The sequence below is a fragment of the Lepisosteus platostomus genome, chromosome 6 (assembly GCF_059453375.1).
Source record: "Lepisosteus platostomus isolate fLepPlt1 chromosome 6, fLepPlt1.hap1, whole genome shotgun sequence".
Taxonomy (NCBI): Eukaryota; Metazoa; Chordata; class Actinopteri; order Semionotiformes; family Lepisosteidae; genus Lepisosteus; species Lepisosteus platostomus.
In genome coordinates, this window is record NC_142616.1 from 61,390,449 (window position 1) to 61,418,132 (window position 27,684).

Sequence of the window (27,684 nt, forward strand, 5' to 3'; positions counted from 1 at the left end):
CTTGCTTGGTTTTCACACACTGGTGACATCCTCAGTCTCTTTTCCAATTGTTCCAATATGCTACTGTACATACAGTTTGGTGTTTAATAATTCGAATTACTGGCTTTAAAGTTATTTATTCATTAAGCAAAATGTGTTTATTTATGTCAATAACAATGTTATGTTATCTCTTTATGTACTGTAATTCTATGTACAGTATGAGCTCTCGCAACTGCTAAGAAGTGGACGCTCCTGACTTCCATAAATATCGTGTTACATAAAGACTTTGTCAAAAGTGAGGAGTGGGTCTACAGCAAATCGAAAGCCTTTATACAACTACTAGTAGGTCTTTCACAGCCCTTAAATCCGTCAGCCACTTCCAAAAGTCTTGTGGTTTGAACTTGCTGTCCAAAACAAAAGAAATCTGTTAACACATAGTGTAATCTTTTACTTTACAAAATCGAGTATTACTGAAGGAGAAACTGCAGTTTTTCCTGTTATAGACAAGAAAATGGTTTAAACATATACTGATCCCGGGCTATTGTTAGCTTCTGGTCAAACTAACATTTTTTCAATCAGCAATGGACAGAAATGATTTTGGTCTTTGTAAAGTATAATGACATCCCAGTGCTCTGCCATTTTATTCATCATTTTCATTTCAATTTAATTGGAGCTGCTGTCTGTCCATTGTAATCCTTCAAAATGCCATGTTTTGAAGGAGAGGCCTTGAGACAACCTTAGTGGAAATGTCCTTTTCCTATTCATAATCAATCTGAATGACTTTCAAAGTGTTTTGCTATAGTTCTGTGTTCAGCACGCAAAGATCACTTAATTCTCTCTGAGAGACTTAGCCTTCCAATTTATATCTATTAGTCTTAATATAGGCAGGCTGTCATCCACCAAACTTGTTTTGCTAGAAAACTAATGTATGTCCATCATGGTATTTTTCATCTTTAATGAGCTACTTGTAATTAACGGTCCACACTGCTTTAAGTATTACACTTAAAAAAACATATACAGTCTATTGCATACTGTGTATAGCGGTAGTAATTACCTGCCATGCCAGAAGTAAATAGAATTTATAAAAGGCCTTTTTGCAGGCTTTCTGCTTGTTTCAGATGTGATTTAAATGTGGGGTACAGAATAGCAGATGAACAAGAGATCACGTCAGTAGTTTGGTCAAAGTGACAAGTATGTAAAACCTCACATAAAAATAAATGGAAATGCAAAAACACACCTTAAGGATAACATACTGTAAGAGTTCACATTCCATCAGACTTCACCAGTGAAACGCAGTGATTAGTTTCTTGCATCCATTTCCTAACCACTCTATCCAGTTCCGGGTCACAAGGGAGCCAAAGCCTATCTCGGCAAGCAGCGATTTAGTATTTCATATTTAATGTTTCTAGATCTTTACACAAGTTAAACCGAATACTTAAAATGAATTAATTATCTCAGTGTGGTTCAATTTGAAAAGATTTGGGGTTCACAGAAATATATTTCAGATGTGAATTAGTGGTACAGCCTGAACATGTACAGTAAGAAAGATAAAGCAAATTTAACAAGCCCTTGGAGTAAGCATGTTGCTAAGATACAGTACCAACATGGCCCACATCATAACAAGCTTTGACATTTCTGCACCTGAATATTGGCTAAACATAGACTTTTGGATGTTTTGAATAACATTTAAAAACACCAGGGAGGAGAAAACTAAAGTGAACCACAAATTAAAAATGTTGAATGCGTTTTGTTTGTCATTATACCATGTTAAATGGATGGAGGTGTTGCTATAATATCTACAAATACGTGAGAACTGTTCAAGAAAATAACATGTTTTGACCCTTGACTTCAGTTCACTGCACACAAAGGGAGGAGAGAATGATTATTATTCGAGACAAAGTGCTTCACAATTATTTAAGCCTAATGTTACTGCGTGGAAAAGCAATAAGAAGGATACAAGCACACAATACAGTATGTAGAAAAATAAACGATATCGCTGTACTGTATACAGTGTGTCTTAATGTTGTCAAGCAATCATTTCAATGGAAAGCAGGTAAATATTGTAATTCATGAGATGTGCATTAATGTTGCTTGAAAACTAATGCAAACATTGTGGTGGGGTCAAGAGGTATGAAGAGCTATGATGGAGACAAATAGACTTGATTAATGTTTCTGAAGAGGAAGCACTTTCAAGAGGGTGGATTTTGAGTTCCACCCTTGTTTATTTCAAAAGGAAATATATTTATTGCTGGTTTTATACGAGGGTTTAGTCCCTAAATAAGCAAAACTGTTTCCAACCCAGTGGATCTGACAGTCTGACAGTGCAATCGCATTCCCCCTGCCTTGGTCTGTCAGGAGAGGCATAGCAACATTTGGCATAGCTGACAGCTTTTGATCAAAGCAGGCCCAGGGCTGTGATCGCCATGCCAAAGGCCGCAAACAAACCATGAAGATAGGCTGTTGTGCTGCATATAAAATCTGTTTGTTTCCAGGTAAACGCAGACATAATTGTGCATCCAATGCTGTATCCATGTGGAATTGCACTTTCCTAGGATCGTGAGCACTGCCTGCTCTAGAAATCAAACTGGTACCAAGGGGGGGATTGCAGAAAAACATGGAATATTTCATAGGAAAGCATCAAACGTCAATCCTTCGCAAAAGCCCATTTTAATGACTTTAAAGAAAATAAATAAAATCACTGATTTTATTTTATAGCTCATCATGCAGTCTGAAAATACTCGTGTTCGATCAAGAGTGAGGACAGCTACTATATATATATATATTGATGTACTATAGTTTAAAAACTCTTGTTTGCTAACAAAAGATTGTTAGCACTCAAGGATTTGGCCTACAAATAACATTAAGTGAAATGTTATAGGAAACCACCCTGATATCCACCTTCTTTTCAAGAATATTCAGTGTATTTTAATATCAGGCTATTTTATTATGGAGAGGTCTAAAAAACATATTGAGCAATATTATGTTGGCATTTCTCATTTATCATTTTGTCAAGCTTACAATAAACAACTGTGTTCATAAGAACTTGAAGATTCACATTGCTCTATATACTGTATCAATACTATAGTTTCAAGTACCAAAACCTCTGCACATTATAATATTTATAGGCGAGAAGCTGTGGATTTCTATGAAACGGCACTGTGTTGATTTACTATATTATATATACTGTATTGATACAGTATAACTCTTGGTTGGAGATGAAAATTCTGAAGCAAACCAATACATTTTCGAATATGAGGAACTTTACCTACAGTAGATAGCAGCAGTATTTTTGTAGCTCTTGTAGCCCCTGTAGCTTTTGAAGCCCCTCTGTATAACTGACTTTTGATTAATTGAATATCAGGTATGTTTTTGTGTTGTTTTGCCTGCCTTTTAAAACATTGTTCTTAATCTTAGTTAACATAACACTTGTAGTATACATATAGCAGAAGCATACATTTATAGTTAGAGTATATGCAGTGTTTCTCCATTTTTATGACAACTAATGCAGAAATGAATAATATACAAAAGAATTACTGTCTAATAGGCTCTTGAGGGAATTTAATATGCAGGGTGAAAGTTCTGCATAATGAATGCCTTGTTAGACTTGCTTTTAGAAAACTGTACAGTAAACACATTTTAGAGCTAGAGGTTAAAGTAGTTTTTTTATCATTAAAACTGAATGAGGTAGACATAACTTCAAACAATGTGTCCCAAAGGTCAGAATTAGCTAACCAGATATATTCTTAATTTAGGTACTGATTATACTGTTTTGTTTTCATATTATTCACAAGCCTTTAAAAAAAAGTTTATACTGCTGTCTTCAGATTTCTTTCAGGAACAATATAAGATACAGTTAGTATTGTGCCTATTAATAGCAATTACTGCAATTAACTTTGAAAGTACAAATTTGAACTGAAACTTGGAACTATAAATGAAACATTCTTTATAAGCTTCAAGTAAGGGTTAGCTTTCTTCTTAAATTAGAACTGTGAAAAAATTACTCCCAAGCCCAGAAGGTTTAATGCTTGCTTACTTGGATCTCACCATTTTTCTTACTAGACCAACATTGCATATAGTTTTCATTTTTTCATAAACACGTTGTAATTATTGCCCGTCAACAAAACAAAATATCATCCAGATTCACCTCAAAAGTAACAATTTGAACTCCAGCTGACATGTGTAAATAAAAAAAAAAGAAAGGATTTCTGTCTTAATGAGCACCAGGTTAGGGAAAGCGTTCTTCTTAAATTAGACCTGCAGTAAGCCTTTCACATTATCCCCATACCTCTCAAAAGGTTTTAGTGTTTTTTTGGACTTATCTATATTTTTTCTAGACCAGCAGTGCACATACAGTTAGTATTGTCCTTATCAGCAGCAGTATCTCCCAGTGACCTCAAACTATCAATTAAAATTTAAACCAGAACCACAGCTGACAAATCTTTAATTAGTGCAGTGAAAACACCGCCACAACTCCAAATAGAATCCATCTTTCATAATAATATTATTCCAAAACTAAAACCTATAAACACTGGCCTGAAAAATGTAACCCTATTTCTTTATCTACCAGAAAATTGTCACCAAGGCATCCTTTACAAACTTTACAAAATAACAGTGGTTTACTAGCACAGGATCTCAAAACAAGAAACTCGAGTAATGAAATTCTAAAACAAGGGAGGGGTAGTCACATGACCTTAAATGAAGTTCTTAGTCAAATTAAGAAAATGAGAATAGCGATTCCTGATGATTTTGTGACTGTATTGGGGGTATTTATAAAGTAAGGAGAGCTCTAGTTAGTCCCTGATCAAGGCATGGTCTTCCATCAGACTTTTTTCCCCATCATGTCTTTTTTTTCCTGTACATCTTTCTTTTTTTAGGACATTGCCACCATGCAGCTCTGTGCCAATAAGCTGGATAAGAAGGATTTCTTTGGCAAATCGGACCCTTTCCTTGTCTTCTATCGAAGCAATGAGGATGGCACGTAAGTCAGAAACACGTCGCACCTACAGTAACTCGAGGCACCAGTTTGCCCAAGGAGAGAAATAAGCGAGTAGCGTTGATTTATTGAAACACTGCAGTCACATATGATTTTTGGTCCGGGTTTGGATTTTCATTTTTACTTGTACCAAGTAGGCTTCTTATCAGACTCTTTTTCTCCATGACCCTGGGGCATTTGTTAAACAAATTAAAAGAAACAGAAAAACAATCACTAAGGCCCTGGTTCAATCAAAATAAGGCTTCTGGGGTGCCGTGTTTGCTTTATGATAGCAATCTGTACATGAAATGCTGTAAGCAAGTCAGCCCAAAAAAACGGTTCAAATAAAATGGCGAGGACCATGTGAAAATCAAAGTGTGAATAAAGATAAAGATGCTGCCTTATCTGATAATGAAGGAACAACTGTTTGAATCGCGTAGAAAATGTGAAGATCACCTGTTGCTTGTTGCTTGAAATTGTCTCCGTTTTTAGTGCGTGGCCCAAATCTTTTTCTTAAAAAATCATCAGTTTGGTGAAAGGAGATGAATTCTTGGATGATATTATGAACAAAGGTTCAAGGCAACCTGAAACAGCAGAGCAAGAGCAAACACCTGGGTTACAAGATGGTCATATGCTACTGGACTGAGATCAGGAAGGGACTCTTCTTTACTTCTGAATGTTCACAATGCAGTCTTGCATGATATTGCTGCATTGCCCCCAGTTTTGTTGTTATATTTATTCATGTGGTGCATTTACAGTACTTTAATATCCCAGGGGTCTGTAACTTGGGTATACTTGCATCTATGCTTTAAGTATGACATACAGTACAGTACTGCGTACATTGGAGATGTTGAATGATGTAGGCACATGGAAGATACTGTCAAACCTTACCGCCCTGGTCAGCTGATTTCTCATAGTGTTGTTTACAGAGGTTAGATGCTCCATTTTGGAATATAAATGAGACCTGATGTTATTTTCCTTATGAAAAGCAGTAGTTTGCTTCTTTGTTATGTTACAATTACACAAGGCATATATGTTTTAGAATGTTGTTCACCATTTTTTTGTCACTGCGTTGCAAGAAAGTCTTTACTTATCTGGGATTAAAGAAGACTGACCAAAAGAATTCCTGGCTTTAAAAAGAATGACCTACCGAGACTGTTTAAAAATATTTTTAATATTTAATATTTTTTATTTTAGACTAAAATATTTTAAACTAATATTTTCAGTCTAAAATAGTGATCAACAGTGGGGAAAACCACACTTCAGATTTCAGGCACTTCTATACAGTAACAGGAGCCTTGAAGAAGCTACATTGTTAAATCTCATACCCTGGCTTTCTTGAAGAAACAACTGGGCTAATAATCTCGTGTTGGAACTGCACAGGTTAGCTGGGGTGAAGCGTTTCCCCTTGTTGATTGCTTTTCATATGTTTTATGTTCGGAAATGATGCAACAATTGTTTTTCAGCTTTACTATATGCCATAAAACGGAGGTGATCAAAAACACCCTGAACCCTGTGTGGCAACCATTTACTATTCCAGTGCGTGCACTCTGCAATGGAGACTATGATAGGTAAGACTCTGAACAGGTGTGTGATGTAACCCACTGCTCTCTGTACTTTTAACCTAGGTTTTCATTTTCTAAATGAGCAGCTTTAAAAAAAAGTTAAACGTTTTCTGCTGTTCTCAGAAAGACGTGTAGGTAAGTATGCTGTATTAGCCTTGAATAGTTTTGAGAATGCTTTGCACTGAACTTCCGAATGTCCGAATTATTCCGTGTGTAATTCAGTGATAGCTCATAAGATGAGGCACAGTCAAGGCTAAAGATAATTTAGAAAATGTCCTTCCTTTTAAACACCTACAGCCTTTGCATACATTTGCAATCTATTTGCTGATGTAAGAAGAGTGGTTTTTGAAATTGAACTATTCCACTAAACATGCTAATTTGGACTTTGCAGATAGGTTGTATTATGTAGCTGCTGGAAATAATTCTCTGCATTTAACTGTGAGATAGTTTAGTCCACAGTAGCCTATATTGAATGAATTGCCAATTATAAACAATAGGCAAAGAAACTCTTCATCACTGATATGTTGTCAGTTAAAAAGGTTTAAAGATGCTGTCTCTTCACTCATTATTGGCATTGAAATAATGAGACAAGAGGCAGAAAGCAGGTAATGCACCTTTGCATTTATCAGGATTTAAGAGTTTCTGTGTTAGTTATCTGCCATGATAAAAATGTGTTTAATGGGCAGAATAATAGGAAATCCTCTTACCATTGTTTGCCTCACATTAAGATAGCTACCCCTGGTATAATTTAAGTCAGGATGGTCCAGCCCTTGTGAGCAATACAGAATTAATGCTCTCATTCATACAAAAGCTCTTAATTACTTCCTCGGTCTTGCTTTTTCTTCATTTCAACAAACGTAAGCCTTTTCCTTTTTTGTACTTAATCTTTTACTTTTAATTTTTTAAATAATTCTGAGACCCTGAGAGCAGACTTAAATTTATTCATTTAATGAAATAACTATATAGGAAATGGAGAGATACAAAACCAAATGAGTTTTGGCATTCCTGACTAAAACTATTTAATGCATTTCATGCAAGATTGTCAGCTTCTTAATTCTGTAACTCCTACTGAAAAGTTATTTCAGCCCTTCTGTATTCATTGCAGTTTATAAAAAAGTCACTGTACAATAATGTCTAAATCTTTTTTCAAGGCTTGGATACTTTTCAGAGTATTGTATATTATATTACTCAGAGTGGTAGTTTGACTTGAAATGTATATTTATCAAGTGTTCTAAGAGGTTGGGGGGAATGATTTTACCTTTCTTTGCAAAGATTGAAGGGATTATTACAGTGAAACAAGATGAAATGCTCTGTGATAATCAGAATCATGCTGATTTCCATTGTGTAGCAAAGACCTGCAGTCTTGGAATTGAAATTAATATAGAATGTGATCTTGTTTTCTTGACAAAGGCTTCCTGTCTCTGCCTGAGATTGACTTTTTCACACAATGGAAAATTTGATATTTATTAATTATTCCAGGAAGACCAGATTCATTTTAAGGCAAGAAATTTAAATATACAGTGCATTTCTAGGATTCAAGCAATATAAAATCATGACAGAATATGTTAGCTAAAGAATTTTTCTTGGCAGATATACAAGTATAATTTTATGGATTAGTGTCTGCTTGCATATAAAGCCAGTTTTCTGGAGTGTCTGCATTCAATGGATTCTGTTTTTATAATGAAAAAAGAAAAAAGTTATACTACTGGATTACTCTTCACTACAACCTGAAAGCAAGGGGTGTACTGTAAGCATTGCAGTCACTGAACGAAATATCATATAGAAAAAAATAACCTTGCGTAAAGCCTACAGTGTATTTTCTTTCGTTAAGAAGGTGTTGTATACAGGCCAGCTCTGGTGGGGGTTCCACTGATGTGATAATCTTTGCCTTTAGCCAGAGAGAAAGCAAGCAGTGAGTCATTATAACCATCAGGGGTAATCATCAGCTGGGACACAAAGCTTTGTTTCTTTCTGGGAGAAATCGCAATCAGCACTAAAACAGCAGGACAGCATTTTCTGCAGATTGACATTGGGATTCAGTTTGTGAGAACTGCAGGAACTAAAGAAGGGTAGAGGGGGCTTTAATTATTTATGGAGGAAGAGTAGTGGTGTACATTTTTAACTTTAAAAATGGAAAGTTAATTAAAGGTGTAATTGGTACTCTGGGTTCTGTAAACCTTATTTATTTTTCCTTTACTGTGGTTTTTCTTTACCTATAATCTGGAGTCATACATATATAAAGATTATTTTTAATTAAGGGGCTTTATTATGTTTTGAATTCAATGCAGATATACATGAAGTACTGTATCAGGACTATGTTGTCTGCATTTAAGGTGACCATGTACAGTATCTGTGACCACGCTGGTGAACATGACTTCCCTTATTGAAAGGGAATTAGCTATAAACACAGACTCTCGTGTTACACTTTTTCATAAAATAAAATGGAAGGCTGCATCACTTAAAGGAGAACTGCAGTCCAAATTTCTCAAACCAGTTATTAAATCTTGGTAACAAAATAAATTCATTGTTGGTAAATTACAAATGTCGATTTGAGCACAAAATCCTGAACTTTATGAAAGTACTTTAAGTTACCATGCTGCAAAGCCCTGGTCTCTCACACCAGCCATGGTGTGGTTTGAATGCATCAGTGCTGATACTTTCTAACCCCAAAATGTAAAAATAGCATTACAGTTCCCCTTTAAAGATTTGCATAAATATCTTTCAACTTTTCCAAGACTCTCACAGGGTAAGTGCTATAGAACATCTCTCATGGGGGAAAAAAAACAAGACTCATGAGGTGTTCCTGCAGCCTGTTTTGCACTAGGCATCCTGTAGGATTTTCAGATTAACTTGTAGGATTTTTCTAAAAGAGCAGCTGTTGCTTGTTCCCTGAATAAAGGTTTTAAAATATAAATGTATATTCACTAGTATCCGTTCTTATTTCTTCAAATATTTGTAATTTTAACATTTTCTAATCTGTAGAATCACATTGGGTTTTGATTAAAATAACCAAAATTCTAGCAATCAACGAGTTTCAGGAGAGTATTCAGAGCAATGACTCCCAAATTAAAATGATCTCGGAAACATTTATCTGTTACTGTCTGTTAAGGACCTAAAAAGCAATAAAGTTTCAATGTCTCTAATCTTCTTTGTCATTTTTTATCACTTATTGAAACCTATAAAGTTTTATCTAGCTGTCAAGCCCAATGAGGTTTTACCAGATGCCTCTCTCACATTTAAATTGATTTATTTTCCTTCCAGAACAGTAAAAGTGGATGTCTACGACTGGGATCGAGATGGGAGGTAATGTTTTCTGTCGCCTTTTAAGGGGATGGTAAATTTTAATTTAACATTTTGTCAGAAAACACACAATGAGCAGTATCTCAAAACATCCTTTCAGAACCCTGTTAGAAGTGAATGGGGCAATTAAAGGGCAGGGGGCAATTCTTGACTCCTGGACTCATGGTTTCTTTTCTCATTGCTTTGAGGAACCTGGGGTGTAAGATGTTGACCCGTGTTTCATTTATTTTCCTTTGATTCTTCAATTGCCTCATGGCATCATGCACCCCAGAAAAAATACTGATTCAGCTGCTTTCCCCATGTGCATAATCTATCATTTTATAAATCAGATAGACTTCTATAGTAGTTTTGTGGAAACAATTGCTGTAGCTGTATTGCTACCTATAGAGTAATTACTTTTTGTATGCCTTATAAGGCCATTACAATTTGTTGTGTGTTACAGAATACTCAAGTGATTACAAGAAGATGTGATTCCTTCAAATGAAAAAAAAAAAGATTTAACATTGATATTTCAAATATGTACTGTATATGTTACATTATTTGATAGTTGTAAACTGAGTCATTGGCAATCTACAGTATTCTGAACTGGAAATCTACTGGAAATCTGCAGTATCTTGAACATAGAATAGTTTTAACTAATTTGTTTCCCGGGTTTTTAAATAAATTGCAATGCAAAAATGTACACAATGTGCAAAAATATTCACTGTACTAACTGACTTTGTACAATCTACTGGATCTTCACAGCTTCTGTGAGAGAGCAATAGATACAGTTTCCGATCTTCAGAAACTCTAATTCATGAAAAACAGTTCTGCCATATTCTCTGATTTCACATGGCATACCTGTGTGTACAATACCTTTTATTACACTGCACTCTGAAACAAACCTCCCTTCCCCAATTTCCCACAAGTTAGCATTCTGTCCAAAATGTTACACTTCAAAAGTTCTTGTAGCACCTTGAGGACCCTGAGGAATAACTTCTTTCACAATAAGCTTCTTATAATAATAAACTTTGCAACATGCTTTTGTTTTGTTTGTGTGTCATCTAGATTTTCTTTTCATACCAGATCCAAAATGAGTTCCATAACCAGCAAATATATCTTCATGACTATTTCAGTATTCAAAGTCCTCTACAGTATAATATACAGTATACAAGTACTGGATGTGGTTTGCAGCTTAGGTCAAGAACATGAAATTGAGGAATAAAGAAGTTTTTAAAGCATAAAGTTACTCTAAACAAATGGTATAATGCTGTACATCATTCCAAATTAGATTTTTATTACTGAACATTTTAGCTTATTTGTTTGCTTTTTTAATCAATATGCAGTTATTCAAAATTGGTTTAAAGAGACTGTTACTGTATCTCAATGAAACTATATTTGTAGAGGCCATAGGTTTACTTTCATCCTCTGCACAGAATACGTTTTATTCTTCTAGAGCTCTTCTAGCTTTACACAGAGACTAGATAAAAATCACAGAGACCAGCGTTCAATTATGCAGTCATTCTGCTGTAAATTATTTTTCTGTTTTACAAAATCAATTACTAGTTTGCAACCTGTCAGGTCCCATTCTAAGAAGCAAACAGTCTTGGTGAAATTCTAGCATTTTTTTTATAAGGGGAAGAGACATTTTACCATCCCCACTGTGAATTCTTCTTCATCTGTTGAAGGCTCTGCTTTGGTGAAAAAAACTAATTTCAGCGAGACCCCGCATATAAATATTTCAAAGACAAATGGCAATAAAAATGCCTTGTGGAGAGGAAAGTCTGCATCCTTTGGAAATGCACTTCATTTTTACATGAATTTATTTTGCAAAAGCAATAAAAACAGAGTAAAAAGACCGCAGTGAAATAAGTGATGCCTGTGTGGCGACGTGAACATCAATTAAACGTTAACATATTAGCCAGTGTGATAAATTAGAAATACAGTACCTGAGACTTACTTTTGTGTACCAGTACTGCAGAATTCTCAAAAAGATACTGTTGGCTATAGGATGCTAAAGGGAGAAAAATAACAGGCTGCATTTTGTAGATAATGCCATGTTTATTAAAGATTTGGGACGACTGTAATGAAAATATTATAACGAATAACAAATTCTAAGCATTGAGTAAAAAATGGGTCCCTGCAAGGAATCTGAGTCACATGGCATTCATCAGGCTAATGGTTCTTGTACAGAGGAAAATTTTATTTTCAAGAACATTTCTGTTCATCTTGGCCTTTGAAGAGCTATGTTAAGGGTAAAGTTGAGCCTGTTATTTTAGAACATCGGAAGCTAATGTAATCTCTCCCTATATATGCGGCTGGTTTTATAGGTCACTGCCAAAATATTTGTGGGTGCAACTTTGCAACAAGAACATCAGTTAAACTAATAATTTGCTAAATGAAGCAACTGTATAAATAATGTTTGTGTTTTGCACACGTGATCGTGCGTAGGACTTCAATTAGTCTCACTTTTCTTTAAATATTTTCTCCCGGATAGAACAAAAATAAAAATAGAATTTGCTGCGCAAGTGTACTGTATGTCAGGGATTCTCTAACAAACTGCTCTTTTTTCTTTTGGTTGTCTCTGTTCCTTGTATGTCAGTCATGACTTCATTGGAGAATTTACCACCAGTTACCGGGAGCTCTCTCGTGGACAGAGTCAGTTCAACGTGTATGAGGTGAGCTGTGGGGAAATACCGTGATCCGACACAAACAAAAGCTTTTATTTCAGTCTGAGAGCTGTGTTGAGAACGGCATACTGTATGGTAACTCTTTGGATTAGAGGTTGCAAATTTCATTCAGAGACTTGTAATTTGTAAATAAATCAACAGAGCCTCATAACACTGCCAGTGCTAGGCAGCAAATGACCTCTATCCCCCCCGAAGACCCCTTAAGTTACTTGAAATTTTAAGGTCCAAGGACTGTGCTTAGTACAGTATTTCTCCTTGAACACAAACTGTAATACTGTAAGAAGATATTCAGCTGTTGAGTCGTGAGATTAGTTTAAAGTGGATTAGGGACTTTTATTTCTTTTACTCGGTCTTTAACTGGATAATAAAGCAGTTGAGGTTTGAGACAAGTGATCTGACATCAGTGCTCTCTGATATCATTGTGGCGCGGTAATAACATTACAGAACAAAGCACAAACCCCGCAAGAACAATAAATTCTGCAAGCATTAACACTCTCCATCCATCATTTTCGTCACATCACTACTTCCATTGGACTTGAGCTGAAGTGCCAGCAGCCATATCACCCTGCAACTCACAACTGGCAACCCATTGAAGCTCAGCAGGTGTGAGCCTGGTCAGTACCTGGATGGGAGACCTCCTGGGAAAAACTAAGGTTGCTGCTGGAAGAGGTGTTAGTGGGGCCAGCAGGGGGTGCTCACCCTGCGGCCCATGTGGGTCCTAATGCCCCAGTATAGTGATGGGGACACTATACTGTAAAACAGGCGCCGTCCTTCGGATGAGACATAAAACCGAGGTCCTGACTCTCTGTGGTCATTAAAAATCCCAGGACGTTTCTCGTAAAGAGTAGGAGTGTAACCCCGGCGTCCTGGCCAAATTTCCCATTGGCCCTTACCAATCATGGCCTCCTAATAATCCTCCTCTATGAATTGGCTTCATTACTCTGCTCTCCTCCCCACTGATCGCCGATGTGTGGTGAGCGTTCTGGTGCACTGTGGCTGCCGTCGCATCATCCAGGTGGATGCTGCACATTGGTGGTGGTGGAGGGGAGTCCCCATTACCTGTAGAAGCGCTTTGAGTGGAGTGTCCAGAAAAGCGCTATATAAGTGTAAGCAATTATTATTATTATTATTATTATTATTATTATTATAAGTGTGCTGAAAGAACCCATTAACAGAGTGGGGGCTTTGTAATTCTTTAACCATCCCTTTTACCTGTATCACAACAGATGGTGCATAAGCTATTTTCTATGTCCTACCATACCTCAGATACTCTACAGTTTCAGCAAGGCTTCAGTAATGACAAATACTGTATACAACGCTTTGTATGTGTATGTTATAAAGATGTAATTATGGCTTTACATATTTATTGGCTATTTGCTCACTGGTCGACACTTACCCATTTATCTTTTAGAATTAAAAAAAATCTAGTTAGAACTGAGATCATTTGTCTTAATAATTACCTAAATTCTCTTCCTTCAGCTTTGTTATTCATCATTCGGAATTGAACTATGGTTAAGAACACAGAAGGGAGAGGTTTAAGAACCTGGAGTGTTTTTTTTTCTTGCATTTGATGACTAAACTAAATTAAAGATTAATTTAAATGAAAGTTAGACGTTAAATCTGGTTTATGCTCATAATTAAAATGTATCGTTAGTAACTTTGAATTTAATGACAACACAAGAGCATTAGCAAATACTGTAAATTAATGTATCAATTGGTCAACTACGATAGACCCTAACAACTTTACAAACACATGGATCTACAGAATACTAGAGCCATAGAGTTTGTGAAATCCTACTGATGGTCTTTTTAATCCATTACGGATTCTCAGTTTCATATTATCTTTAATTTTTCTGAAGTTGAGGTTTGGTTATAACATTTCTTGCTTTGCTTTGTGTTTCTGAAGGTTCTAAATCCGAAGAAGAAAGGCAAAAAGAAAAAATACATCAATTCAGGCACAGTAAGTAAAAATGAAGTTTTAGTTAAAAACTGTTTAGAAGAATTAGAAAGGAGCTGGTGATGTTTAATGTGCTATTAGTTAAAAGTGAAGGTTCATAATGAAATTTGGTTTGAAAATAGGAGGAATGTCTTGCATACCTGTGGTTTCTGAAACATTAGTCCAGTCATGATGTTAGAACTCTTAGATCCATTGAGAAATGACTGTGTTAGATTCTTGGACTGTTAAGCTATAAGGAGCCAAACAAGCAAGGTACTTAAAAAAGACATGTTTTTGGCATGTGCATTCTTACAACATGAAGGTATTATTGTTACCATAGGAGACAAGAAACGGTTTGAAGAAGAAATGGTTTGATGAGCAATTAGATTTTTTTACAAAGAATTTCTGATAAGCAATTAGTGAAAAGCAATGTAATTTTCTTTTACTATTTCAGAGAACATTGTGACCATGTTTGCTTCATTAAATAGAATCAAACGAAATGGAATAATGACAAGGAGGAAATGGTATGACTACTTCCTTTTTTAACTTGAATATTTCCCCTCTGTTTATTAAGGTAACTCTGCTGTCATTCAAAGTGGAATCTGAATACACATTTGTGGATTTCATCAGAGGAGGGTAAGACTGAAAATTATCATTAAGGGCTATTTTCTAATGCTATGGATCCTTAAACTTACACGAGTTTCCTTCGGTATCCAAATGCTATAATGTGTAATAGTAAATTATTCTGTTGGATTGCATTATTAGTATTATAGAAAATATTAGAACTCTGGGTATGTGCGGCTAATTCGGAGCTTATAAAGTAAACAGTTCAATGTTGTCAAATTGTCAACTCACTATTTAATTTGTTTTTCACATTGGCACCATCAATTACATGTTCAACTGGTTTCAAAGTAAAATTAATGTCAAAATATCATAATTGCATTAGGTTAAACTTTCTCATTATTACCTACTACTGGGAACCTTGCAGTTAGATCTGTGCAGATCTATACTGTAGTGCACATGAATGCGGTTATGCCTGTAGGTTACACAACTCCGAAACAGCTCCTTAGATGGACTATAGATGGACTGAACGCATCTACACATCTACTGCTACATCTGTTCTCTTTCTTTTTCTTTTCTCATTTACAACCGTTTTTTGTGCAATATATGCCAGGGACCTGTGCAATACATTTACATCTATATTTATATCTACATCTATATTTATATTCATATGTGTGATACGATTTTTCTGTGTACTGTTCTGTTCTAGTCTGTTCTTTGTGTGTCCGGACTGTGAGTAACTCTTGTATTGTATTGTATGTATTGTACTATTATTATATAATTTGTTACACTGTGGCTGTGTTGTGTGTGTTAAGCTGCTGTTGCACTGCAATTTCCCTCACGGGATCAATAAAGTATCTATCTATCTTTTAGGGATACATGTGCCACAATCACTGTGTTTTGCATATGCATTTTCTGATGTGTCAGAATGGTTGCTTCTGGAAACGAAGCGAAGCACAGTTAGAAAATGCTTTTACTGCTGTTCATGATGTGGGTTTTCCTGTCTCCTGTGTTTGTCAGCAGCTTTAATTCAGAGTAGTGCATCAAAGGTCATTAATTAGCTGGAAGGGACACCAGTGGTCATCAGCATGAAAGGCTGAAGAAAACTAGTCAGTGAAGATGTTATATTTGTTCGAACATCCAAATGCAGCCATGTACTCACAAGTGGCCACAAAATAGCTGTGTTTACAAATTCCATGCAGCTGTTACCACAAGAAATGACATACACCAAGCTTGTCCTGCATATTGCTCGCATTGGAGAAAGTGCATTAGCAAAATTAAGCACATTTTCAGTGGGGTATGAATCCCCTTTTCATGATCAAAAGATGAAGTTTGCCTAAAACCCATTTTTGGGCAAGGCAAAACTGGTAGCAGAAAGACTGGTAGCATACATTCAAGGGACCCCAGATGTAAACTCTTTTTGTCTATTGGCAGGGGGGAAAAATGCATTATTTTGTTGCAGCTTTAATTTTTATTTAAGAATGAACTCGACTATTAAATTTCTCGAACTTTCATTTGGAATCAGACTATACTGTAGGTCTTACTAACTTCAACATTGAGTCAGGATTTGCATGGATATTAAAGATTTGTTATATAAATATCCTTTTAATGTTGTGTTCTTGCATGTTTTCAAAACAATCCACTCGGACGTACAGTATCTTTATTGTGAAATATTTTGGGTTGTCTTTGAAGTTTATTCTGCAGGGTACAGAGACTAGTATCCCCATGGAGGTTTGGCTCAGAATTAAAGGTCGCTTGGTGAACCACCTGCCTTACAATGTAGTGAGGAGGGGGAAGACAGCCCTGTTCTAATAGTTCTATCAATTGATCCTGTCTTTGAAAATTGTAATCTATAATTTAATCACATATCCAGTTGCAAAACTTTAGTATTCAGTTCTGGATTCAGCTATCTGGGAAGAAGGTTTGCATAGTCTTTTGCAGATAATAGGGTATACCCCATAGACAAACAGCTCTTACAGGCATTTATTCATTCTTGGGTTTCTTTGTTTTGTAATCAGTGACATTTTACCACACGCCTGGAGTACTACTGCATTGGTCTTCTAGGATTTGAAATGATATCCTATTAACAGGATGATAAGGCTTTGATTTTAACTTTGATCAAAACGTTTGTAAATGCCTAATAAGAATAAAGCCAAAGTTATACTTTTAAATAAAAGAGGTGGAAAAGTGCAATATTGGCTCTTCTAAAAATATTTTCTTTTTTTATGTAGAAATCCCCAAGAGAAGGAAGCTCATAATAAAAACAATAAATGTCCCTTTTGCACATAATACAATTCCATGCAAAGGTCTTTTATTGTGTGCTAAAGGTCACTTATTGTTTGCTTATTGGGGCTCCCTGTGCAGAAATGTTATGAAAGCATTTACATATTGTAGAGACAAATCTTATCCCTCTGGATAGACGTTTTATGGACTCCAAATGTATTACCAAAATTGTTAAACTGTGAAAAAGCACTCAGTATGTCCCATATACAGTTGCATAAAATAATACATGAATATAAATAGCATCATATTTATGTACGAATCTGCAGAGAGTTTTCTTTGCCTTTGAAGAAAATATACTAGCAGTATTTTCCTCAGTACTGTATATTGGAAAAAGTTTATTTTTATGTGACATTCCAAAACAGATTTGCAGGAGTGGTTTCTCTCTCGGTATCTCTCTCAGTTCCCTCTTTAAATGGCATTACTTATAAACATTGCAGTGTGAAATGAATTGGGCTTTCTGGCAGTTCTCATCAGAGCAAGGCTGGAGTATTTTCCATTGCTGTGGAATAGGAAAGGGGTTGTGAAAAAATAGGATGAGTAAACTTCCTTACAGATCATTTAGAAAGATATTAGCTCCTCTAATTAGAAAGAAAGTGGGAAAGTGATTAGTCAAAACAGCATTCCACAAACCTTATTTTGCATTGTAACACAATATTGATGTAGGTTGTATGGGGTATTCATTAAGGATATAACAATAGCAGTGAGGAGATTACATAACCAGACCAGGACGGAGCTGTTGTGCAATACGTCTGTATGCAAAGTGGAACTGCAGTACACAGAAAGCGTGTATTTTTAACACACCAAATCAACCCACTGTACATGTGTGCCTGCCTGCTTGCCTGTCTTTCTGTTTAGCTAGCTTTCTGTTATGTGTATTACTATGAGAGCTAATTGATTCAGTTATTCAGTAATTAATAAGCTTCAACTCTGAAATTCAGTGGCTTCTATATATAGGCCTTATTTATTCACTGCTCCTGTATTATTTGTGGAAATTGATTTCCTACAAGTTTTCTAACACAACCTAAAGAAAAAATTCTGAGAAAAAAGAGACTAAAATTAGATTTTAGTATATTAGTCAAAGTTAAAATAATATACATTTTTATGCTGCAGCTTATTATCCTTTTCGGGGTACATTTTGTGTTCTCGTCTGTTGGTAAGAAAAATGTAATGTCGGATAAGGATTACATCCCCAGTTCCCCAGCAGTTATATCACCCTGCAGTGCACAACTGGCAACCCACTGAAGCTCAGCAGGTGTGAGCCTGGTCAGTACCTGGATGGGAGACCACCTGGGAAAGCTGAGGCTGTGTTAGTGGGGCGCTCACCCTGCGGTCTGTGTGGGTTCTGATGCCTCAGTATAGTGACGGGGGCACTATACTATAAAAAAGGCACCGACCTTCAGATGGGATGTAAAACCAAGGTTCTGCCTGTCAGCAGTCATTTAAAATCCAAGGGCATTTCTTGAAAAGAGTAGACATCATCCAAGTCTTCTGGCCAAATCTCCCCTTGGCTTTTACCAATCATGGCCTCCTAATAATCTCTATTTATGAACTGGCTTCATCATTCTGTTCTATTTCACACTGAGAGCTGGTGTGTGGTGAGCATACTGGTGCACTATGGGTGGTGTTACATCAACCAGGTGGGGCTACACATTGATGGCAGTGGAGGGGAGTCCCCATTACCTGTAAAGTGCTTTGTGTGGAGTGTCCAGAAAAGTGATGCATATTAGTGTAAGGAATTATCATTCATGATTATGTATAGAAGTTGAAAGAACTGAGTGTTAATTATGGAGAGAAACCTGGAAAGTAAACTCCATTTTCTACTCAAGCTGTAGGGCCTATCCATGCTTCATTTGTGCAGCATCTTTTATCTCTTATCTTTTGAGAGTAAACATGTGAATCAATCTGCAGCTTTATTTTTGCAGAAATTTTGAGTGAGTAGCACAGATACTTTTGTCATCTTGAGTTCTCTAAGTCTGATTTTATATGGAATTCTCATTCAGTACACAAAATAAACCCAATGCCATTCCACAGTAAGAGGAATAAAAAACAAAACGTTTATCAGTGTACCAGTTATGACAAAGGCGGAGAAAGATTTTAAAACACGGTATGTTTGACTTCATTACTGTAAACTTGGGCATTTATATGTGAAATTAAAATATTTTCCCTAAAAGGAAGAAAATACTAATGTATGAAGTGTAACATTTATCTCACTCTGTTTTTTGTGGTTTTAATCTTGCTTTTCCTCTCCTTAGAACTCAGCTGAACTTCACCGTTGCAATAGACTTCACTGCTTCTAATGGTAAGTCTTAGAACTTTTAAAGTAATCTACCACAAATTAAGGCCTAAAGCAGCCTCAAAAATGGCATTTATTGGTCAAAATGCACTGAAAAAACAGTCACCTTTGTACAAGATGGACAAAATTCCCACTTAGCAGTAGAACGTTTCTCACAATTTGCCCACAGGAAAGCTCGATGTCAAAAGGAGTAATGCATCACATCATGGGAAAGCTAAAAGTTTATTAAAACATTTCATCACCAGTTAAATGTCCTCTTGATAGTAATATTAAACTTTATTTTACAAGGTGGCTTTAAAAGCAGCATCTCGAAGTCCTGTTCTATTTCGTATAAGAAGTATGCTTACTAAGTTACCAACAACCCACTTTCCTTCCCCTTGAGGAAATCCTTCTCAGCCAACTTCCCTGCACTACATGAATCCATACCAGATGAATGCGTACGCCATGGCCTTGAAGGCGGTGGGAGAGATCATTCAGGATTACGACAGCGATAAGCTTTTCCCAGCTTATGGATTTGGAGCCAAATTGCCACCAGATGGGAAAATCTCTCATGTGTTTCCTCTGGTAAGCAGAATTCTACATTCAGTTTCACGTCACAGTTTTGAGATGCAGCTATTGATGTGTTTGGATGATATTGGGTGGAAGAGAGATGGCTTTACCTTCCTGCTCATGAGGCTTTTAATGACTTAGTGCCTTACGTTATTGATCTTTTGTCTGATTTCAGTTTTCATTCCTCTGATGTAAGATTTTTGTCAGTCCTAAAGATGAAGGACCATCTGTAATACTGTGTTGATGCACCTAGACTCGTTTGGATGCTCTTCTTTGTAGCATAAACCTCAATTCATATCCTATTTGATTAAATAGACTTTTATTAAGAATCGTTGTTTTGATATTTTTCATTTTACAGTGTTTTTTGAGAAGTCCTCATGAAGGACATACTGGGGAGAGTTGTGATGATCATGATGGTGGTGATTGTAATGATTGCTGTCATTGTTATAAAGTGATTTTTTTTTCGTACTCCACTCTTGTAAGCAGATATAAAGCTATTTTTGCTTTTCTACATATCTCTAAATCATCAGCATCCCTCTTGTACCTTCAGAAAATATGGATGCAGTTTTGTGGATGCAGTCTAATCAAAGCTTATACAGTTACATCATACAGTAACTTCCATTTGAATTTATAGTCATGTACTTGACTGTTTATTTTGCGTTCTAATTGCTTCAAGACACTGCATGCAATATCACTATTTTTAATGAAGTGTCTCGCCTGTTTCATAAATTCCTGTCCACAAAATTTTGACTTTTCCCAATTGAAGTCTCATTCACCATGTACATTCCCTCTTTTTAATCATGCAACAGAATTAAAAATTTCTGTTGGACAGTCATGTGAAAGAAGAATTTCTTTGGCATTTTTGATTGAATAGAATGATGAGCCTTAACAGGAAATGAACTAACAAAATGGTACACTGTGTTCTCAAAGCTGGTTTCTGTAACTCCAACATCAGAAAGACTACAGAAACTAAAATTATCCTGCAGCTAGGATCACACCTTGCCCCTTCTCTCAATGACAGACTACTTTTCTTCTACAATACATTCTCTCTATTCATTGTAGGTTTCATTTCATACCTCTCTTCGCCTATCCTGACTTCACACTACCTGATTGGCCACTGTCTGTCCCCTGCTCCTGCCTCTCGCTCCTCCTCCCTCCCAGCCTTTGTTCTCCCGCTACATTACCTTTGCTTACTGCCCTGTCTTTCTCACACCTGAAGAAGGCTCCATGGCCGAAACATTTGTGTTTTCTTTCTTCTCTTTTCAGCATGGAATAAACCTATTACTTCCACTGAACAAAATACCTACATACTCAACAATGGTCAACATGTATTGTCCATATACTGTACTGTACTGTTTGTTTAAGATTTACAGTATAATTGTCCACATACTGTACTGCAGTATAGCTACACTAGGCAACGTTAAATCACTGTTGAGGAAAAATGTGTGCAATAAAGCATTACAAGGTAACAAATTAACCTGAAAGGTGCTGTGAAATTAGAAAAAGAAAAATAACACTTCCAACTAGAGGAATTTACAGACGAGCATCTTTAAATTATACAGAGAGCCAAGTTTCATAACTCAGCCTGGGTCCCCCTGAGTGACTTTACTTTTATTTGTTTGCATTGTTCACGAACATTTGCTGAACAGGCTCTTTGCCTCCTATAAGTGGTGAATTTCAGCTCATTTCTCAATAGAAACATCGGACCCCTGAGGCTGTGGCCGAGCCATCTTGGTTCTGGAGCTCCCGGAGGCTCTCACAGATTAACAGCTTGTGAAAGGAAGCATTTGTATGAAATGAGCAAGGTGGTCAGCATCCTTGGGGAAATGCCCCTTCCAAATTTTCTTTCTGGTTCCCTTTCCTAAAATTATTCCAGCCATGGCAAAGGGACAGTAAATTAGCATTGTGGTTTCTAAGGACTGAAAATCTATTTTTGAGGAATTTCTGATTTGGGCTAAGCAGCAGTCATATTTTATAAGCTGCAGCATTGTAATATAGCAAATGTTTCGAAATTACATTCTAAATCAGTTCTTTTTTTTCCCCAAGATTTTTTTTGTAACTGTAATGTGTTTGTGTTTGTATATAAAGGACAGAATCACAAAGGGGATTCCTCCACAGTCAGTGGTTTGTAAATAAATGATGAGCCTTAACAGGATGTCTGTTTGCTACTCCTTCCTGGATAACAAAAATACTGCTGCTCAGTGAAATGGTAATTAAACTTACCAATCTTAAACACATTATGAGCCTTTGCTTCCAATTACATCACATGTCCTTCTGTGTATGGCTGTACATACAGTAATACTGCTAATTCCATATGGAAAATTATGAGTGTTAAAAGCTAAATCACTGCAGAATACCCAATTAAAAGTTGTCATAGGCCCATTAAGGTAAGGAAAAACTTTAAGTTCTTCATGCACAAAAGGTTACAAGCATGAAGAGGTTGCTCTCCATTTGATTGGTAGTGAGTTATACTATAAGTCTACGAACGTCATAGTTAGTTCCTAAAGGATTACGATATTCATTGCTTTTGCTTGTGTTTACATGTATATTACCTTAGCTTTTTACCATAAGGTGATTAATTTACACACTTTGAAGATACCATTTAACCAGTGATGATGGGAATGAAATTAACAACATTTTGTTTATTATTGGTTGTTGGGAACATTCAGCATCGTATTTTGTGGTCTGGACAAGAAATTTTAAGGGAAGGGTGGAAGGTAGAATTCTATACAGTAGTGATAAGAAAGAAATTAGTATTCTCAGCAACCAGAAAATTCTCATCTCTCCATTCATTTAGAGATAGGTGCCTTCCACACATCTCCAGGAATCTGCACCCTTTGGCTCATATTTGTGCTTTCTTCGTCTCTCCCCTGAAGAAAATCCATAGCTGAAATGTTTTTTCTTCCTTTTTTTTGTTGCTTTCAGCGTGGAATTAATCTCCACCGCTTCCTTTACAACTGGCATGCTGACACAGCTCTCCACTCTAATATATTGTTAATATCAAGGTTTATTTGCATGCAAAAGGTGACATTTTGCCATGCAAAGGTATTTTTAATGTATGAAAAATGTATAAAAGACACACTTTATGTTGCTCTATACGGTAATTTCTGCCAATGCAATATGACATTTCTTTTTTGGAGTAGCACACCAATTTTAGATATACCAGTTAAGGTTGAGTGTTCTTCATGAAATATTCATTAGAATTTGGTGGAGGTTTCAAAATATTAAATTGTGCTTTTGAAACTGAAACTAATGGTGCTACACAGTAGACTGGATTGTGTTGTCATGATTCCATTATTCGGGGAGAACCACACAGATCCTCCTCCTCTGCATATATAAAACAACTTTTCTCACGCAATCAACTTTTTATTTACATAAAGCTAGCTTCATGAAGTTTATCTATGCAATTATGGTTTATTATTTCAGATACTTTTTAAACATAACAAGAGGCATTTAGTGCCCCCTCTCTGATATGACTCATTTGCAAACTCAGTCTTACATAAATGTTTAACTGTAGTATGTGTCATGTCTGTGTTGGACCTTCCTGTTCGGTTTGGACTTCAGCCCTTTTAAGATGTATTTAAATTAGTTGTTAGGTTGAACACCTCAGTCACTATGCCACAAAAACTACAAGGTAACAAAATTAATTTGTCATTTGTATTGTCCTCCGTTATTTGTGAGTAGTGAGTACAGACATTTTGCACAACTGCCAGATTCTTCCCGAGTACATGTCAAAGTATTGATATGGCTGTCATGTTAGGTGTCTAGACACAAAAGGGTGAAGAAGCAGTGACTGCAGATTTCACTTCAGGCTGTCTTGAAGATACAGTCATAGAATCAGCTTGTTTTGAGAATGACACAAATGTGGTTAATTTAAAACATAAATTGGTTACACGTCTTTAAACGCCCAGTAAGAGTTAAGTTTTTTTCCCCAGAGTAATGGAGTGTGTAACTCCTTTGCAAAATGTAGAATGTACATCACCAAAAAATGTATAAAGGCTGTCACTTCTTGTTATTTTCTTCAATAGGTGAAAGATGAATATGTGCCATTGAGTAAGATGAAGCATATTTGCCAATTTTAATCCTCATCTTTGCCATAAAAAATTGGATTCAACAGCTTTTAATGTTTTGACTTATATTAGGAGTGGCAAGACACCCAAAAGGTGCCCATGTGAGATAGAGAGCTGTTTGTGGTGTTCCTAGAGCTTAGTGTCATTTATAATATGTCTAATTATGCAGCTGTAGCACTGAACTACATAATACAGAGATACAGTTTACCTAGTAGAACTCCAGTTAATAACCATATGCTACCCACTGTAGGACATTAAAAAATAGGGATATCTCAACACAATTTATAATGAGTTCTCCCACACAAATATTTTGGAATTTAACCCTTTTTACATACTTCCTTTCCTTGCAATTTGAGCATGATAGCCCTTGTGCCTCTTGGCACAAAAATACTTAAATGGAAGGCATGACACTTGGTTAAGTCTATAGGGAAAGGCGTTTGGATTTTTACAGAGCAGTGGAGTCGGTATGCTGCTGGTGTCAATTAGGTGATAAGGATAAACACTAAGAGGCCATTTGACAGATGTTAAGTAAATTCTGGTGATTTTTTGATGACTTGAAGAAAAAATATTTGGCCTTTTTTTACCGTGTATATTACTTACAGTACATCAGAGCTGGAGAGCATACTGTTTATGTTTCATTTGACAGATGTTAAGTAAATTCTGGTGATTTTTTGATGACTTGAAGAAAAAATATTTGGCCTTTTTTTACCGTGTATATTACTTACAGCATATCAGAGCTGGAGAGTATACTGTTTATGTTTCCTTTTGACTGACAGCAGAAGAGTAGAGGCAGAAGAGAAGCTTGAATTCTGGTTTATTAAATATAGTTGAGAACCCCAAAGCTCCTTGAATGTGATTGCCTTCATAATTGTGAAGATACAGTCCAGAAGCTCAAGTGGCAAGTCCTAGAATAATCTTGCATTTTAAGGGAGAATGCATACCTATACACACTGGTTGGAGAAAATTGGCAGACAAAGTGATCAGAAACAGAGAAATCCATTCAAGACCTAAAATGAGCTTTGGAAGGTGATAGTTCTTCATTGAAAACCAAACTACAGTACGTTTACAATGAGAATAAAAATAATTTTAGGGTTTATAAGAATTGGAGATGATACTGTATGAGATGTTTTGATGCCAGGCATATGAAACTTTGAATTAAAGCAAAGTAGAATATACTGTATTAGGAAAAAAACACTTTAAATAAAAAAAATACAAAATAAAAGCAGATAATCTCTATCTCAGTGATTCTTGCAGTCCTAATTCACCTGAACTCTTGACTCTGTATCTTTGCTGAATTGCAGCACCTAAACAGTAGTGGCCTACTGAATTATTTATACACTTTTTATAAGACATTAGCTCAGAAGAGGGTAGCTGACATTAATAGTAGTTCACACATCCAGACTCATTTTCCTCTTTAAAAATACAAGTAGTGATTGCTAGAATATTTGGCCTTTTGAAGTCATATGACATATGAAGTCACATTCTTGAAGTCCTGTGCTTTAAGATTGCTCCAAAGACTTTACCATGTTAGGAATATTACATATACAGTATAGGAGGTTTGCATAGGAATTCTAGCTTAGTAAGTTAAAAATACCGCAAATACCATAACTATGCAAAAGAAAGATTCTCATCTACTGTTTGATGTTGTAACGAAGCATTAATTTGCCATATTTCTTGACTAACTTCTATTATTCATTACATCAAAATGCCACATTCAGCACAATAGCTGTCTTTTAGTGATAGCAACATTACCATCCAGATTTTGTGCAGGCCTTTTAAAGAGACCTGAGACAATTAAGGTAGCTGTGGTCTGTTTCCACCTCATTTAGTATCTTTAATAAATTGATTAAAAAAAACAAATGTAAAGCTTTTTACCTTCATAGGAGTAATGAACAAAACAGCTATATTGCAAGAGCCCATAATTTGGCCTCTGGTTTTAAAACAAGATGGTAATGTTGAAATTACAAAAAGGAGGGATTCTGCATTCACTACGGTGAATAAGGCATTTTCAAATAATATGTAAAATAAACCAGAAAAATCACAATTTCGTAATATATATTGTATATAGCCCTACCAACATGGGAACAATTGAAAGGACAGTTTTCTTTACGGCTGTCCATTCCATAATAATGCCCTTCCAGTTCTGGTAGAGGAGTAATCAATAATTCAGACACTAATGAAATGTGTTAATCTGTCTGTCCTGCAGCTATAAACATACCAGTTATTTTTGGACACTTGGATTAGTTCTCATCACTTTTATAATTACACTCCTGTTTTCTGTGTCAACCTTATCCTGCACCTTAAATCCTCTAAATAAGGTGCAGTATTTTATATATCGCTGTGTTCCCAGTTAATGAACCTCATTATACTTTTATGGTACTGACACGTACAAAGTAAATCTAAATTCATGTGTTCGTTCATCCATTGATTTACACAATGACATGCTCAAACACTAAGAGCCCAGTTTAAAGGCTATACATGTTTTAAATCTGTTTCTGATTCCTGATTCATTATTGCTTTGCAGAGTTGATACTGAGGCTTACATTGTCAGATAAATAAATATATTCCAGGATTTACTATGACCTGAAAAAAACAATGCATAACAAAGCTTAGAGTCCCTAAAGCCATTGTCAGAATCAAAATGACTGATGCAGCTATTCATTGTGTCTTATCTCTCTTCCCGTAATATATTGAAGCATTGAAACTCCATTACGTGCATGTGAAAATATTATAGAGCATTTCTTTGCATCATTTCCATTCTTGTACATAAATGCAAAAAGGCCTTTTGACAGTTTCCTGCTTGATTATTATTCATAGAACTTTTTATTATTTGAATACTTAACGGATTTCAATGGGTGAAAAGATGGAATTTTATTTCATTTTTTCAGCAGTGGATGAATAAAGCTTTAAACGGGAATGAATGGGTTGAAGTTTGGTTTGATAAATGAGGAAAATCACCAGTTGTTGTGTTCTGCTGTTTCATTTCAGAATGCGGACAATGAAAACCCAAACTGTGTCGGAATTGAAGGTGTGCTTGAGGCCTACTTTCAAAGCCTAAGAACCGTACAGTTGTATGGACCAACCAACTTCGCCCCAGTTATCAACCAAGTTGCAAGGTAAGAAAAATTGACCCCGTTTTCACCATAGAACCATACCAAATCAAAGCATATTTTCTTTAGTGATATTCAACTTAGACCAACTATAAAATAACAAAATACCAGAGATAATCTTTGCCTCTTCATGCTGCACCATGTATCAATACATTAAGGCAGGACTGGAATATTTGCCTCTGACATCTTCACAACTGGTTTTTAGTTGGTCAGACCTACAGAGCATGCCGTCATCGGGCCTGGAAATGAGCCAGTAGGTAACAGAATGGTCAGAATACATCTGATAGACTGTGGTTTGTGATGCCATCAGCATGGCTAAATTCTTAAATATTAGGCAATAAATGGCTGAATAATTAGCCACAGGACATGGAAAGATTTTCTGAGATGAAAGGAGATT

At 35.9% G+C, this 27,684-nt stretch overlaps 1 protein-coding gene across 1 annotated transcript in view; it reads left to right on the forward strand.

The window, feature by feature from the left end:
- cpne9 (copine family member IX) overlaps nucleotides 1-27,684 on the forward strand; it is a 126,050-nt gene that overhangs the window by 76,363 nt on the left and 22,003 nt on the right. The window contains exons 8-16 of the mRNA XM_088636740.1: nucleotides 4,854-4,957; nucleotides 6,418-6,522; nucleotides 9,778-9,819; nucleotides 12,398-12,473; nucleotides 14,392-14,445; nucleotides 14,996-15,057; nucleotides 19,518-19,564; nucleotides 19,941-20,122; nucleotides 27,166-27,293. Of these exons, the coding sequence (XP_088492866.1) occupies nucleotides 4,854-4,957; nucleotides 6,418-6,522; nucleotides 9,778-9,819; nucleotides 12,398-12,473; nucleotides 14,392-14,445; nucleotides 14,996-15,057; nucleotides 19,518-19,564; nucleotides 19,941-20,122; nucleotides 27,166-27,293 (800 nt within the window). The remainder of the gene's footprint in view (nucleotides 1-4,853; nucleotides 4,958-6,417; nucleotides 6,523-9,777; nucleotides 9,820-12,397; nucleotides 12,474-14,391; nucleotides 14,446-14,995; nucleotides 15,058-19,517; nucleotides 19,565-19,940; nucleotides 20,123-27,165; nucleotides 27,294-27,684) is intronic.